This window comes from Ochotona princeps, chromosome X (genome assembly GCF_030435755.1).
Source record: "Ochotona princeps isolate mOchPri1 chromosome X, mOchPri1.hap1, whole genome shotgun sequence".
Classification (NCBI taxonomy): Eukaryota; Metazoa; Chordata; class Mammalia; order Lagomorpha; family Ochotonidae; genus Ochotona; species Ochotona princeps.
Genome location: NC_080865.1, coordinates 19,980,388 through 19,995,932, shown reverse-complemented (window position 1 = coordinate 19,995,932; position 15,545 = coordinate 19,980,388). Strand labels below are relative to the sequence as shown.

At 38.0% G+C, this 15,545-nt stretch overlaps 1 protein-coding gene across 5 annotated transcripts in view; it reads right to left on the bottom strand.

Moving 5' to 3' along the window:
* DMD (dystrophin) overlaps window positions 1-13,710 on the bottom strand; it is a 1,951,117-nt gene extending 1,937,407 nt beyond the window's left edge. For all 5 annotated transcript variants that reach the window (XM_058659083.1, XM_058659078.1, XM_058659079.1 and 2 more), the window contains exon 1: window positions 13,449-13,710. In XM_058659083.1, coding sequence (XP_058515066.1) covers window positions 13,449-13,479 — 31 coding nt within the window. In that variant the 5' untranslated portion in view covers window positions 13,480-13,710. The remainder of the gene's footprint in view (window positions 1-13,448) is intronic.
* Between the last annotated feature and the right edge of the window lie 1,835 nt (window positions 13,711-15,545).

Sequence of the window (15,545 nt, the reverse complement as noted above, 5' to 3'; positions counted from 1 at the left end):
TCACCCATACATCTTCTTTAAAGAGATGTTAAAGGCAGAATGAGAGAGAGAATCTACAAAAAACAATGTGTAGATTTCCAAAATTCTGCATCAATAAACTTGTTTTGAATTTGAAAATTTCATGAATTTTTAAATTGCTCTCATAACATATTGGGTATAACAAAGAAAAATTTTAAATAAAAACTATCTTGTCTGTATCAAAAAGCAATATAATAGGAACTTCAATGCTATTTATGCAAAGTATCACTGGAATAACATTTATCATTATGATTAAAAGTCCTACTAAAATATACAAATTAAATTATTTAACAGAACTAAATTTTGCTCATTTAAGGCCATTTCTCAGTTTTCTAGCCATGTAGTACAATTGTCTATGTATAATTTAAGTAAACTCAGGAAAAAAAAAAAAAACCTCTTGAGGCCACACTACGGAAGCCAGCTATACATGAAAAGAACATATAGGAGCTGTATTGGTATACTGATTCTTTTTTTTATATTTCATATATTAAGGTAGAGGTCAGAACAAAATAGTGAAGGAAGTTTTCTATTATAGATGGCATCATGCCTAGCTCTCTGTGGAGATCCAAATCATACACATGGGGTTAATCAGAACATCTCAGTTTGTGTCAAAGAAAATACAGTGTGTCAAGGTCTCTAGTTTGTGAGTACACAAACCATAAGTTTTCATATTTAGAAAACAGCATTCTCAATGGAACACACTGTGTCCTTGGTAGAAGACAGCAGGATTTTTTTAAGATTGATTTTTTTATTACAAAGTCAGATATACAGAGAGGAGGACAGAGAGCAAGATCTTCTGTCTGATGATTCACTTCTTAAGTAACCGCAATGGCCGGTGCTGCACCTATCTGAAGCCAGGAGTCAGGAACTTCCTCCAGGTTTCCTGCACACAGTTGCAGGAACCCAAGGCTTTAGGCAGTCCTTGACTGCCTTCCCGGGCCACAAGCAGGGAGCTGGATGGGAAATGGGGTTGCTGGGATTAGAACCAGCACCCACATGGAATCCCTGGATGTTCAAGGCAAGGACTCTAGCCGCTAGGCCACTGCACCGGACCCGGCAGTAGGATTCTTGTAGTTTATATTTATTCTCTCCTCAGACTTTAACAAGCTCTGAGAAGTTGCAGCAAGTGATTAGTTAGAACTCTTTAACCCTGAGTCATGATTCAAATCCTGATTCTGCCACATACAAGCTGAGCTGTGTTTGCAAATCCTTCCTGTATCTCTGAGACATCACTGGTAAAAGATGAATTACCGTACTCCACTACCTCCTAAAGATAATGTGGGTGTTGATTGAGATACAAGTGATTCACTCAGAGTATCACCTGACAGTTAGCCAGTTAGCACAGACTTTACCCATGGCACACATCATTGGTGACGATTGTGTAAATCAAGAAAAACAATGTGTACATACAAGGTGCTGCTAATAACTGTATGTAAAAGAAATCAATACCTCATTAATCCTTATTTCTGCATCACTGCTTCCTATACTAATTCTCCAGGCCCATCTTCCCATACCCTAAAGTCTATTTACAAAATGTATTTATTCAATGAAACCTTCTACAATCACACTATTAATAAGTACTCATTTATGACTGCTGTTTAACTATGCTTTATAATTCCCTTGACATTTCATAGCAGTTGTATGCATGTATGTGTGTTTTGTATGCTCTTCTCTGAAGCATAGAGCTATAGTCTCCAAAAAGGCAGAGAGAAACATGTTTAGTTACAAGCAAGTAAAAATCTAATGGTAACAGCATTGCCGAATATCATACTAATATTCTATCAAGTCATCCTTCCCCCCAAAGTTAACTTGTAAGTATGTCATCACACACATCCCTGACTAAATTTCAATTACTCAAACTGCTTCTCTGTTCAGTATAATTCAGTTTTTATTTAAACTGGATTGTCAATGTTTCTTAAGTAATGTTTCTCATTTTTTAATATTTAAGAATAATCAATTTCACTAATGGCTCCCAAAAATTTTTAGACATTTCTCCAATATGCGTCTATATTAACTAAAAAAGCATTAAATAAAGTACAAACTTACTTTGTCATATCTATGCAGTTCTGTATTCTCTAAAGGATGATTTTTCATATTACTTAACAACTCTGAGCAATTGAAATTCTGACTATAATAAATGTCTTACAGTGAAAGCTCATTTCATTATACAGTAGTCAGTTGAAATGGGGTCTCCAAAGAAGGTATTTTTAGGAAGTGCAGAGTGCAAGAAAAAAGCTGAATAGATTATGCAATTCAAATATTTATTGAGGTTTTTCTACTAAGGCAACACTTTGGTGATATCTCAGAGAAATAGTATCATGGGAGCAGAAATTAGGGGTGAATGGATCGCAGATACAGGAAACTAAGGTAACTAGGGCTGAAAGTGAATCCTCATTCACAAACTCATTAAACTGGAGATTGAAAGGAACAGCCCATCTCTACAGAAATAGTATTTTCCTTGGCATTTCGTTTTCTTTTTTTTTCCCTAGATGTTTCTCTGATATTTTTGGAGCTTTTGTCTTCTTAGAGTTTCTGACCTACCTCTCTTCATAGTTGGTGATCTAACTCTGTGGCTCACACTTTTAAATTTCCAATAATGACGTGTTTTCTATGCTGCCTATCCCCATGCTCATAGTATCCATGCTATGAATTAAACAAAAAATGTAGCCACACCCAATCCTTTGCATCTTCACAGTTCTACTTCCATTACCCTGTTTGTAAAAGGCACTGTTTTTACTGAATTGTACATGTCAGGAGGACACAACACAAAGTTCAATACCAACCCCTACTGATTAAAATCTGTCATAATTAGTCCATCACAAATTATCCTTGAAAAAAAATTCAGATTTTTCATTTTCTGTATCACCATTCCAGTCACCACCAGCTGCCGCATCTGGAATAGCTACTCCAATAGCTTCAGACTGCTCGGCCTTCACCTATCTTTGGCACTTCCCAATCCTTCAAGAAATAGAGTGACAGTCTTAAAAAGAAAAACACATGCATACACATAAACGTCAAAATGACTGCATTTCCAGAAATCCATTAAACAAAAAGGTATTCAGTGATCATCCTATGAAGACTGGAATCATGTCCATGACCTTCAAGGCTCTGCATCACAAGATCCCAGCCCATCAAGGCATCTTCAGGCTTGTTCCACACTTTATTGATTATACTTGAAAAGAGCTGACCTTTTTTCATATTCTTTTGTTTTAAAATAATTTTTTTTGCAAAATCAGAGTTACAGAGAGAAGGAGAGACAGAAAAAAGATCTTGAATCAGTTGGTTCACTCTGAAAGTGACTGCAATGGCAAGAGCTCTGTTGATCTGAAGCCAGGAGCTAGGAGCTTCTTCTGGATCTCCCACATGGCCTTGGGCAATTGTCCACTTTCCCAGGCCACAGGCAGGGAGTTGGATGCAAAGTGGATCAGCCAGGATACAGATCAGCACCCGCATAGGATCCCGGTGCATGCAAGGCAGAGATTTAGCCAAGACGCTACCGTACTTGGCCCCTTCAGTTCTTTCTTCATGCTTAGTTCCATCATCACAAATGCTCCTTGTGACTGCAACATTTTTGGCTCCCTGTTTTCTCATGCACAATTATTTCCTAACTCAATTTTTCATTTTCTTACCCTGAGTATAATTTTCTAAGGAATACATTTTCAATTTCTCAATGAATCTAGATCTTACTATTATGCATTTTCTACCAATGTGTGCTTTATAGCATAGCTATTATCTCAAGTGAAATTTAAATCTCATATGTATTTTTATCTACATCTTCCCCTAAATGCTAAATTCTACGAGTTTATTTGTTTAGACCATTATCTGCAGAGCACAGAATGTTACCTGACACAAACTAGACATCCCATATACATGCATGCTGCGTGGATAAATGAACACACGGCTTAACAAAGCATCAGCTCTGTGTTCCTTCTTCAAACAACGATCACGCGAAAGCATGCGGTTCCAACTTTATGGGGTCACTTCTTTGGTTATTTTGATTTCTTGACTTATTTTGAGAGCAAATCTATTCCGAGACGCTAACCGTAAAGCAGTGCAAATGCCACAGGGCGAAGCTCTGCGTCAGGACTTAGTGCTTCCCGACACTGCCCATTAGAAATGGGCTGTGGACACCTAATCCAAAGGAATCCTCCAGCTCTGCAGCAGCTGTTCGCTCACATGGCTCCTGCCCTGCCCTTCAGCTTCTACTAAATCAGGATTCCTCAGCTGTCTGAGCTTCGCATTAGCTCTTTCACTTAACCACCTACAAGCCAACATTATTTTCATACGGCTTATACTCATTAGAGTCTAGCTTCCCTCCCTGCCTTCCCGATGACTTTCCAACACAGGAGGATCACTAGAATTTGTCACTTGCACAGCTATTTTTTTGCTTTTTTCATTTTATATTTTACTTTCTCAACTATTCTGATGCTATTGTGTTCACTCAGGCACCAATTTATCTTGAATCTTGCACTTTTAAGCAGGAACACAGGAAGGAACGACTCAACTTGTTTTTGAAGAAAATACTTGGGCAAATCTGATTCTGTGATTTTTCTCTGTCTTGTTTCTTTAAATTATCTTCATACAGTTCCCCAGGCTAATGTCTGCAGTTGCAACAGTGTGCTAACTCTCTTGCCCTTTAAGTCAGCACTTAGCTGGGGCTAAGGTGCTAGTGCTACTGTAATCTGATCAAGGAGCAGGCAAGTTGTGTGCAAATAACCATGGGTGCCAGGAATGAGCGAAAAGCTACTGATGTTGATGCCCTTTTATAGTCCTGATCCTCCAAACAGCCTCAGCCAAAAACAGAGCGGAAGACTGGAGAGCAATTTAAAACAAAATAAAACAAAACTCAAAGGGGAGAGAGAATACTTAAAGGCTTAACCCTTTATTTGCCCATAATAGGGAAGAATATGTGAACCCTGATTGTGCTCAATTCACAGTTTTTTTTTAAATAGGATTTTTCATGATAAAGAGAAGAGATACAAACTGAAGTTGAAGTTAAATTGGCAAAAGGTTACTTATTATTTTGGAATGTGTCAATTTTTCATTGCCATCCTCATGTACAGTTTTATTATCTACTAAATATAATCTAGAAGTATAATGATGTAAACCTTTTAAAAAGATTCTTTAAGGTTATATTAATCTTCATGTCAGTTGGAACTGCAGTATTGCCTGGCAGGCATAAGAGTGTGTCTGCTAGGGTAACTGTGGGTCCCCCGCTGATGGGCTACAACTCCCACTGATGAGTGAGTGCTGGGGGGTCAGGCTGGTCAAGGCAGCAGCACCCATCAGCATACCCGTGGGCTAGGTCTGGGGGCAGATCTGGCTGAGCTAAGTTGCAGCACCCATGGGTATACATAAGAGCCAGATGGGATGTGGAATGGACTTGGCTAGGCTGCAGCATATGCTGGTACATGCAAATGCTGAGTTTGGGGGTGAGCTTATTAGAGGTTATTGGGGGTCAACCTGACTAGGTCATGGCACCTGCTGGTGTGTGTGAAGAGTGTGCCCTTTGGCTGAGCTGGGTAAGGCCACAGTACCTACTGATTTGCATGATAGATGGGGCTGGGGGGCAGAATTGACCAAGTAGCTGCATCCATCACTATGTGCCTTGGCTGGTCCAGCTGACGAACTGAACCTAACTCTGCAATGGCTGGTGTACACAGGAGTCTGAGATCACCCCAAGTGAGTTTTCTTGGGAGACTCCCCAATTAGATGACTGCACTCAAACCCTGGATACAGGGAAAATCACACTATGTGTTATCTGACCTTGGAGGTGTGTTGGGACTGGGCCGGCTTTGTTTCTGATCCCTGTGCAATGCACAGCTTGCCCAGATACAAATGGGAGACATGACAGCCAGCTCATCTAGTCCAACAGAGGATGCCAAATGTCTCATCAGAGGATGGAAAGCAAAACAGGTTGGACCACTCTCCTGGCCAAGCGTTGCAACATGCTTCTGGCCCTGTGGATGCACAGAGGTGGACTTGGTCAGACAACAGACATGGGAAAGATTTTCTCAGCTATTCTGCAAAGAAGCTGTTGACATCTCAGAACTATCAAAACCATTCAGGTAACACCCTTGGAACACTCTTCCACACGTTGGGATCTCTAAGGCATCATCAAATAACTTTTCCCCATCCCTGGGTGCTAAGGTAGTATGACAGCAAGCAGTGGCCCACTCCCTTTGCCCTACTGCAGACACAGGAGAAAAAAAATTGAAACATTTGTTCCAGCCCGTTCCTCCACACCTGACCCTCTCCATCCTAATGGGGACCCACATGGGAGTGTATCCCCCTCAACTATGTAAACAATATTGAACAATTTTTAAAAAAGAAAAAATAAAAGACAAAAAGATTACATTCATCTTCTTTAAAACCCATGCAATTATCTATATTCTTCCTTTATCTCACAAGAATTGACTTCCGTAATGTATTAATACTCTTCCTATTCCCTAGAACAACCACAATTTCCTACTAAAAATAATTAAAACACATAAGCTACAATAAAATGAATAGATAGTAAAAATAGAAGCAAAGCTCTTCCTCAAACACTTCCTTAAATAGAAATGTAAGGTCACTAAATATTTTTATGAGCCCTAAATATATTCCAAAACTGACATGAAAAATTGATTTTTCTCACATTTTAAGCATATGAATAGTAATTTCCTTAAAATTACAAGGAGTGAAAATATTGAGGTAGCAGTTCTGGAAGAGCCATTTAAACATGAGTAAAACAAAAGCAACTGCATTTTGTCAGTATAGGAAAGGCATGGCAGTTCCATGCCGGTTAAAGGATATTTGTTGATTCTTTCCCAATTTCCATTAGTGAAGATTGGGGTAAATAATGGCAGAGTGAATGGGATGCACTGAGGCAGAATACAAAAGATAATAAAGGAGATAGGGAAGAAACTGATTGCTTAGCTCAATCCAGCCTGCTGGGACCATTTTCTCTAGGGTGCCATCTCATCACATATACTATGTAAAGCCACTGTTGGGGATTGTGGAACCCGTGAAAATTACTTCATGTTTTCCTTTATGTACTGAAAACTTTCTGTCACAGTAGTGACATAAGATTAAAATGAAGAGTTAACTCCAAGGTGAACAAAAATTAGCTTTTAAAATGGAAACCTCAGGCCCAGCACAATAGTTCAGTTGGCTAATCCTCCACCTACAGGTGCCGACATTCTGTACGGGCAGCAGTTCTAGCCCAGGCTGCCTCACTTTCCATTCCATTCCCAGCTTGTGGCCTGGGAAAGCAGTGGAGGATGGCCCAAGTTGTTCGGATCCTGTACCCACATGGGAGACCTGAAAGAGGCTCCTGGCTTTGGAGCAGCTCAGTTCCAGCCACTGAGGCCATTTGAGGAATGAACCAGCAGATGGAAGATCTTCTGTCTGTCCTTCTCTCTGTAGAATCTGTATTTCCTGTCAATGAGCTAATCAGAAGTTGTGGTTAAGAACTTGCTTTTTTTTTTTTAACATACTGGTTACTCAAAACCATGTCAATTCCATAATGTTGCAAATTGCTGTTAATGTTATATTGGGACTCTTAATTGACTGGGATGATATTATACCAGCTCTGACTTCGGACCAGAAATGGTCTCCCCAAGAAACTGTTCAACCCATCTGGACAATAAGTAGCTGGACTCTATGCTTGGTATACGTTTGCAAGGAAAGAATCTTGATTGAATTTGAACTGTGATACTGCATCAAGGTGGAGGAATCCACCAGGGGGGAGGGGTATGGGGAGGGGTGGGGGGATTCCCAGAGCCTATGAAACTGTCACATAATGCAAAATAATTAATTAAAAAAATTCAAAAAAAATCTGTATTTCCAATAAAGATATGTATTTTTTTAAAAAAGATTTATTCATTTTATTACAGCCAGATATACACAGAGGAGGAGACAGAGAGGAAGATCTTCCGTCCCATGATTCACTCCCCAAGTGAGCCGCAACGGGCTGATGCTATGCCGATCCGAAGCCGGGAACCTGGAACCTCTTCCGGGTCTCCCACGTGGGTGCAGGGTCTCAATGCATTGGGCCGTCCTCAACTGCTTTCCCAGGCCACAAGCAGGGAGCTGGATGGGAAGTGGAGCTGCCGGGATTAGAACCGGTGCCCATATGGGATCCCGGTGCTTTCAAGGCGAGGACTTTAGCCGCTAGGCCACACCGCCGGGCCCAAAGATAGGTATTTTTAAAAATGGAGGTCTTGGGGCAGGCCCTCCAACAGCAGCATCCCATGGGTGCTGGTTCATGTCCTGGCTGCTCCACTTCCCATCCAGCTCCCTTGCTTATGGCCTAAGATAGCAGAGGAGGATGGTTCCAATACTTGAGCCCCTGCGCCCATGTGGGAGATGTGGAAGAAGTTCCTGGCTCTGGGCTTTGTCCTGGCCCAGTCTGCCAATGTGGCAATTGCAGATGGAAGACCTGTCTCTTAGTCTCTCCATACCTGTCTGTAACTCTCTGCCTTTCAAATAAATAACCACCCCTTCCTTTTTTAATGGAGGTCTCAGATCTCAAGTGGAAGGTGTGAGTGATACGTAAAGGTTAGATTTGATGTGGCTAAGACGCGAAGGACTGTTAAACCCGAATTAGCTGTGACATATTTCTTCATTCTCATCTGCTTGCTATCACTTACAACTGTTGCTGGGAAATTTAAGATACCCTTGCATAGTGAATTTGAGGGATTCATTCTCTTAGGTTAGGTTGCTCTCCTTCCTCTGTATAGGTTCAGGACAGTCATGCTGAATGGGGAAAGATTAAGGCTATGCCTTTAGTGTTGCAAGAGTCCAGAAATTCTGGAGGAATCATCGGGTTTATGCAAGCATACCAAATATTAAAACACGCAGTAATATTTGGAGAAACAAACCTTTTATAGTACTTAACAAAACGAATCACATTGGCTGTTAATCTGGTAATTATATTTTGCATACAGATGATAACACTACTAGTGTGATCCTTCCACTCAAAAGGGAGTATCAGATTAGCAGCAAGGCATATTTATTGCTGGTTAGAGAGGGGGGTTGAAGTTTTAGAAAAGCTTTTGGGACAATACCACATGAGACTGAAATAGACACCCCTCTCCAAAATAGGCGAAATAATTAACTACTTTCTAGTGATGTCATTTTAACCTCACTTTGAAGTGAAACTTTGACGATCCAAACAAGTGCTGATATTTATAGCATGAGACCCAGGGAAGTTTAAAGGTGTTTTAAGTGGACCAGACCACAAAGCGTTTACTCACTTGTGTGTAGAATATACTGCTCAAAGAGAAATATTTCCATAAATTCTAATATTGAACTTGGCTTCAGCTAATAAAAATGTGATTTTCCCATACGGTATCCTATGACCTTCCAAACAAAATGCTCCAATATGAACCAATTGCCTTGATATCAGAATAAATATCTCCTAGGACTATAGCACAACTGTGTGAATCCAATCACAACCTGAATGTACTATATAAAATAAACCAAGGTCATCATTATTCTTTGTCATTGTGATTTGGCTTGGCTTCAAATGACATACCTTATGTATCTGAAATAACTATCCTACCTCCATTAACTGAGTTTGACATCACTTTAATGAATTTATATTTTCAGAATGAAAGGCAGAAATGTCAAATATCTGTCATTTTAAATGTCTTTAACTCTCTAATCTGCATAAATAAAAGCTGTTTTTCAGAAATAATATATATTTTAAAGAATTATAACTAACATCAATTTTATTTTAAAATGTAACTGAGTAAAGATTCATCTCAATGAATCTTATCAAACACAGGTGACTTCTCATGAAACAATTAAAACCTTAATCACAGGGGTCCTTTCCAAAACCCATCTAATTTGAAGCCATCAAATTTAGTGTTAAATTTTAAAAACAATTTCTTCTCTGCAAATTGTAAAATATCAGGCCCCACAAAGCTTGCATGTGCCCATTCCTTCCTGGTTAATCATGTTCTTTTATTTATTTATTTATTTTTATTAATTACGTTGCATTATGTGACACAGTTTCATAGGCTCTGGAATTTCCCCCCACCCCCTCCCTATGTCTTCCCCCCCTGGTGGATTCCTCCACCTTGTTGCAGTATTACAGTTCAAATTAAGTCAAGATTCTTTCATTGCAAACATATACCAAGCATAGAGTCCAGCATCTTATTGTGCAGATAAATTCAACAGTTTCTTGGGGAGACCATCTCTGGTCTGAAGGTAGAGCTGGAAATCATGTTCTTTTAGATAGAGAGCAGATATTAGCATTACTTGTCAATTTATTTTAAAATATTTTATATTTAAACACTTATAAGAACAAGATAAAGAAAATTATCCTTAAAGACAGAGAATATCATTGTGGTGCAACAGGTGAAGCTGCGGTTTGTGCCTTTAGCACCCTATATTGGAGGGCAGTTTCTAGTCTCCACTCTTCCACTTCAGATCCAGTTGCCTGCTCATGCACCTGAGACGTTGGAGGGGAAGATGGAATTTCCTGCTGATGGCTTTGACCTGGCTCAGATGGACTGATGTAGCACTTTGGGGAGCAAAACAACAGATGGAAAATATCTTTCTCTTTCTCTCTGCCTTTTAAATAAGTCAATGAATCTTTTTTTTTTAAATCTCTGCTTATGTTTCAGTTAGTCTCTTTTAAGAACTTAGTATTTTCCAATTTACTTTCATTTTTTTAAAGCTTGATTTTTTTTTTAATTGGAAAGTCAGATATAGAGAGGAGGACAGAGAGGAATATCTTCTGTTGACTGATTCACTCCCCAAGTGGCCACAATGGTTGGAGCTGCTCTGATTCGAAGTCAGGAGCCAGGAGGCTCCTCCAGGTCTCCCACACAGATGCAGGGTCCCAAGGCTTTGGGCCATCCTTGACTACTTTCCCAGGCCACAAGCAGGGAGTTGGATGGGAAGAGGAGCTGCTGGGACATGAACCAGTGCCCATATGGGATTCAGGTGTGTGCAAGGTGAAGACTTTAGCTACTAGGCCACTGGGCCAGACCCAGTACATTCCAATTTAAAACTGTGTACAGGTACATAAATATATAAAAAAACATACACCAAAACATTACAGCTCTGATATTTAAGATGAGATAAAGAATACCTTGATGAAACTATGACAAACCATTTTAATAAGTTAAAATATTACAGTAGAAGCTGGAAGTTGAGACAGAGGTTCAGAATCAATCTGTGTTACTCTTGAGATAATGTTCTGATGAAAGATAAAATAGAATTTTAGAAAAACTCCAGAATTTATAAGAGGTGGATTTTAATCTCTTTTATTAAATCACCTAAATTGGTAAGAACTTGACAATTTGTTCCACATGTAACAAATTATGGAATGCCACTGAAAATAAATACTACAGGACTAAAAAAGACGCTGTGTTAATATCTATGCTGAAATTGGAAATTTTTTTCTTAAAAAAACCTTGCAAAACCCACTTCACGCCTTGAAAAAAGAGTAACAAGCATATGACATGCTGTATTATATTTTCCAGAATATTATGCCATATAAGAGACCCCAGAAACCCCTCCCAAGAAATCCTTCTTATTTTATAAACTATAGTATCAGCATTGATTTTTTTTGGTTAGTGCCCTCAAAGGACTTCGCAAATAAAATTCTAAAAAACTATCTTCTTACAACTCAAGATTTGCATCATTTAAAATTTCAAATGTCTATTAGCAGTTAATTATTTGAGCAATTGTTCTCAATAGATTATCTGAGTAATTCTGAAAATAAAAAAAAAAATGCGTGCTACCATAGTCATCATCTCAAAGGGTTATTCCTTTGGTCAAAGAACAACCAAATGGTCTAGTAGAAGTATTCCAAAGTAAGGACATTTTAGAAACCGGATCAGATGTTTCAACACTCAGAAAACAGTGGGTTGTCAAACATAAAATTTAATACATAACATAACCCTGATAATATCTCTGCTTTTCTCAACTAACTCATTGTCAGGTCACAAAGGTATTACTTGCTCGGTTAAAAATGTTCCAAAAAGGTCAACTCTTTGAATTTTAATACATTAGGAAGTTATTTGTATGTTGATGACAAAGACGCATGTAGCTTTATCTTACTTCATTCTGGAATTACATACTTGTGATATTTTCCAAATATATCTATGTAGTGGTGCATCTTAATTTTGTAAGACATAGATAATGAGTTTTAAAATGTAAGTTAATGACAGGAAAGAACTAGAAATTGCAAGGGAAATATGCATATGTGTGTATGTGTGGCCACATATATTTTTTATGTTAATAAATGGAATAATTGTTCAATCAGAAAGCAATACTGAGGCTTACCACAGCAATTTTTGAAGGAGATGATATGAAAAATGTTATGTTATGAAATTTAGTACCATCTAATATGAATTAGTAAATGAATAGTGCTAATTTATTTCCACAAATTGTCTAGGGCAAAGTTTGTGACTCTTTTTATAGAAGTCATGATACACTGTTTCTTATTTGGAGAGATTTCTTTTTTCATTCTTAACTATAGATCTTACCCTCATGTCTATTTCAGAATGACTGTAATACACATGTCAAAGGCAGGAGAAAAAATGATAAACTTCATCCACCTGTTTGGGACACAGTGTCCTTAAATATTATTTTTACTGTTGTGCCATAGTTAATTTTTAAATACTTCATTAGTCATCATGACTCATTTACAAATGAAAAAGCTTCCTTTTTAAAAATAAAAAGTAAATGAAAAGTTTTTGCTGAAATGCTTGATTAGTGATAGTCATGAAACATCATGGACCATCATTTCCATACGGAATTAGGCACCCCTCAACATTATTAAAAATGTTGTTTTTCAACAAGACACTGGTCATCTGTCAGTGTAGAACACACCATTATTTGAGAAAAACTCTCATGCTAAATGTAGCTGAGAAAATAACTTTGAAATTTAACCTTTATCAGTATTTTCCACCTGCCATTTATCCATCACAACTCATTATTATTCAATATCTCCCACCAAGACATAAAAAAGACAGTGTTATTCTAACCTTTAATCCTGTACACCATTCCCACATAGCAGTTAATTCACTGAAAATATATCCCAGGTCACTATTCCACATATAACTATTACTAATACACAGGTGTCAAATAATCAATATAGCACCTTGTATATACAAACTATGTTGCAGCAAATGGCCTGTACCAACACCCTAGGCACATTATACATTTTCTATTAATTTAATAGCTTATTAAACAAGAAAGATGTGTTTGCCTATATTGAAAAGAGTAACTCTACCTCATTATTTGCAACGTCTTCCCAGTGGAAAAACCCACACACCTGAGTATATTAACACATATATGCAGAATGTATAAAACATTTATGCTTAAACACAAGTAATTCTAATAAACCTACTTGCCTAATCAGTGAATTCAGCAAGAATGAAAAGTTAAACCACAGTAAGAGATATTTTTAGTTACTTTGTACTTACAACAGTCCTCCACTTCTTCCCACCAAAGCATCTGGAAAACAGGTAATTATCAAGGCAGGGATAACAATCTTGGTAAAAATTTCTTCAAACTTTATTGCTCCAGTAGGCTCAGGAACGAAGAGAAACCAATAAACTTCAGCAGCTTTGAAACAAAGAAGTAACACTTCAGGCTCTCCTATGTGTTTTCCTCGGAAGGCAGTTGCCTCCAAGATCTGAGTCCTGTAAGGCGAAAGTGAGTGATCCCAGCACTGAGTGAGTCAACAGTTACTGATGCCAGGCTTCTGTAGAGGCCCCTGGATATTTCAGATTCCAGGACCTGCGCACAAGCAAGTGACCCGCCTTTTCTCTCAAGTTGGTTTCCCATAATAGGACTGCCCATGGACACTACATATAAGGTTGTGCTTCTAGCATGGCAAGCCTTATGAATCCAAATAATGCTCAACTGTGTTGTGATTAGTATCCAAGCAGAATAGCCCAGTGAATATAGTACTTGCTCTCAAAGCCTGCCAAACACAAAAACCCTTCAGTAACAAACCCGAGCAAGACTCTCTATAGTCTCAAGTACATTTCTAAAATAACAGCAGAAAAGTTCTGATTCAGAAGGGATTTTTAAATGATTTTCTTGTTCTTCCCCCTTCAACAATGCCAAAAACTTCAACCTAATAAACAAAAGAAATGCCCAGAAAATTCTATGCATTTGTTATGTATCCACTGTCTACCAAACTTAATGTTTTACCATGGGAAGCAGTGAAAACTTGTATATTGATGATTCCAACAGCAAGAATAAGAGAAACAGCAATGGAATGTAGCAGCTGAGTGCTGAAGGCAGAACATGTGTGAGCCTCCTGGGACAAGTTTTCTCTAAAATGAAGAGCATTCAGAAGGGAGTAAAACATCTTCTAAAATGCTAAAGTTTAGTTGTGGTTATACTTAGATTCTTTAGTAATGAGTGTTCAATTTCTTTGGTGTAGATTATTGACACACCATTCTCTTACGTCAGTGCTCAGCATAGGCTTTTCAGCGGAGGCTTTGTATCCATTGCAGTGCTTGATCCGGCATGTTCTAATCATTCCCTACCAAAAGGAGCCTTCTTCATCTTCTTCCTCATTGTTATTTTTATGTATCAACTGAGCCCAACATTTACAAGAAACATTAGTAACACTTTCTAGAAAGATACTCCTTTCACAATCATAATAATCCCTGCTAAAGCTATTTGAGTGTTTTTATAGTATCATTTGTTAAAGTGACAGACTCATTTTTCTGTGTCAAACTTTCAATTGCTTGGCACAGAAATAAATAATGGATAAATATAGAATGACACACTGAATCAGACAACAATGTTAATGTTTATGTTAATAGTTAATTATAAATCTTATATTTAGGATGCCATCATTACAATATTGCTATTTTGTCTGAAATTTCTATATAAAATAAAACATGAGGTCTAATTTTAATTATAGGTAATTTTATTTAAATTATTATGATTAAAAATAGATTTTAAACACTCTGTTTTCATAGATCACCTTATTTCCTCCCCATAGTGTGAAAATATAAGTAACTATCCCATAAAGCAAAATGAAATGTCTTAGGGCCATTTTTGATTCATATCTATACGTTAGTGGAAATATCTCTCTGAACTTTCAGGAACAATATTCCCCAGAACATAACTTCTTTTACTATCTTGTACTTCGAGTTTTCTATAAACTCATGTCTAAAGACAAGACACATGTATAGTTCTTCAGTCCACAAAACAGGGCATTCTGTATCACATGTGAACATCAAAGGAAGCAAGTACGTGCAAGCCCTGGGAAATCAAAAATTATTGAAGTATGACCCAGTACTCCGTGTCTCACAGGTGAACTCCAACACTTGGTCAACTTTGAGAAATAATGAAGCATATTTCTAAAAATAACTGCAGTTCCAGATATACCAAAAATTGTGCCCAGGGTAATAATGTACTAAGGGCTGATGATGCCTTTGGACTCAATGCCTTTGGACACATTTTAACTGTCTTTCATCCTTATTCAGCAGTCAGAGATTATTTGGCACCTGTAATACCTTCTACACAGTGTGGAATGCATATACCTTCCTTAAGGT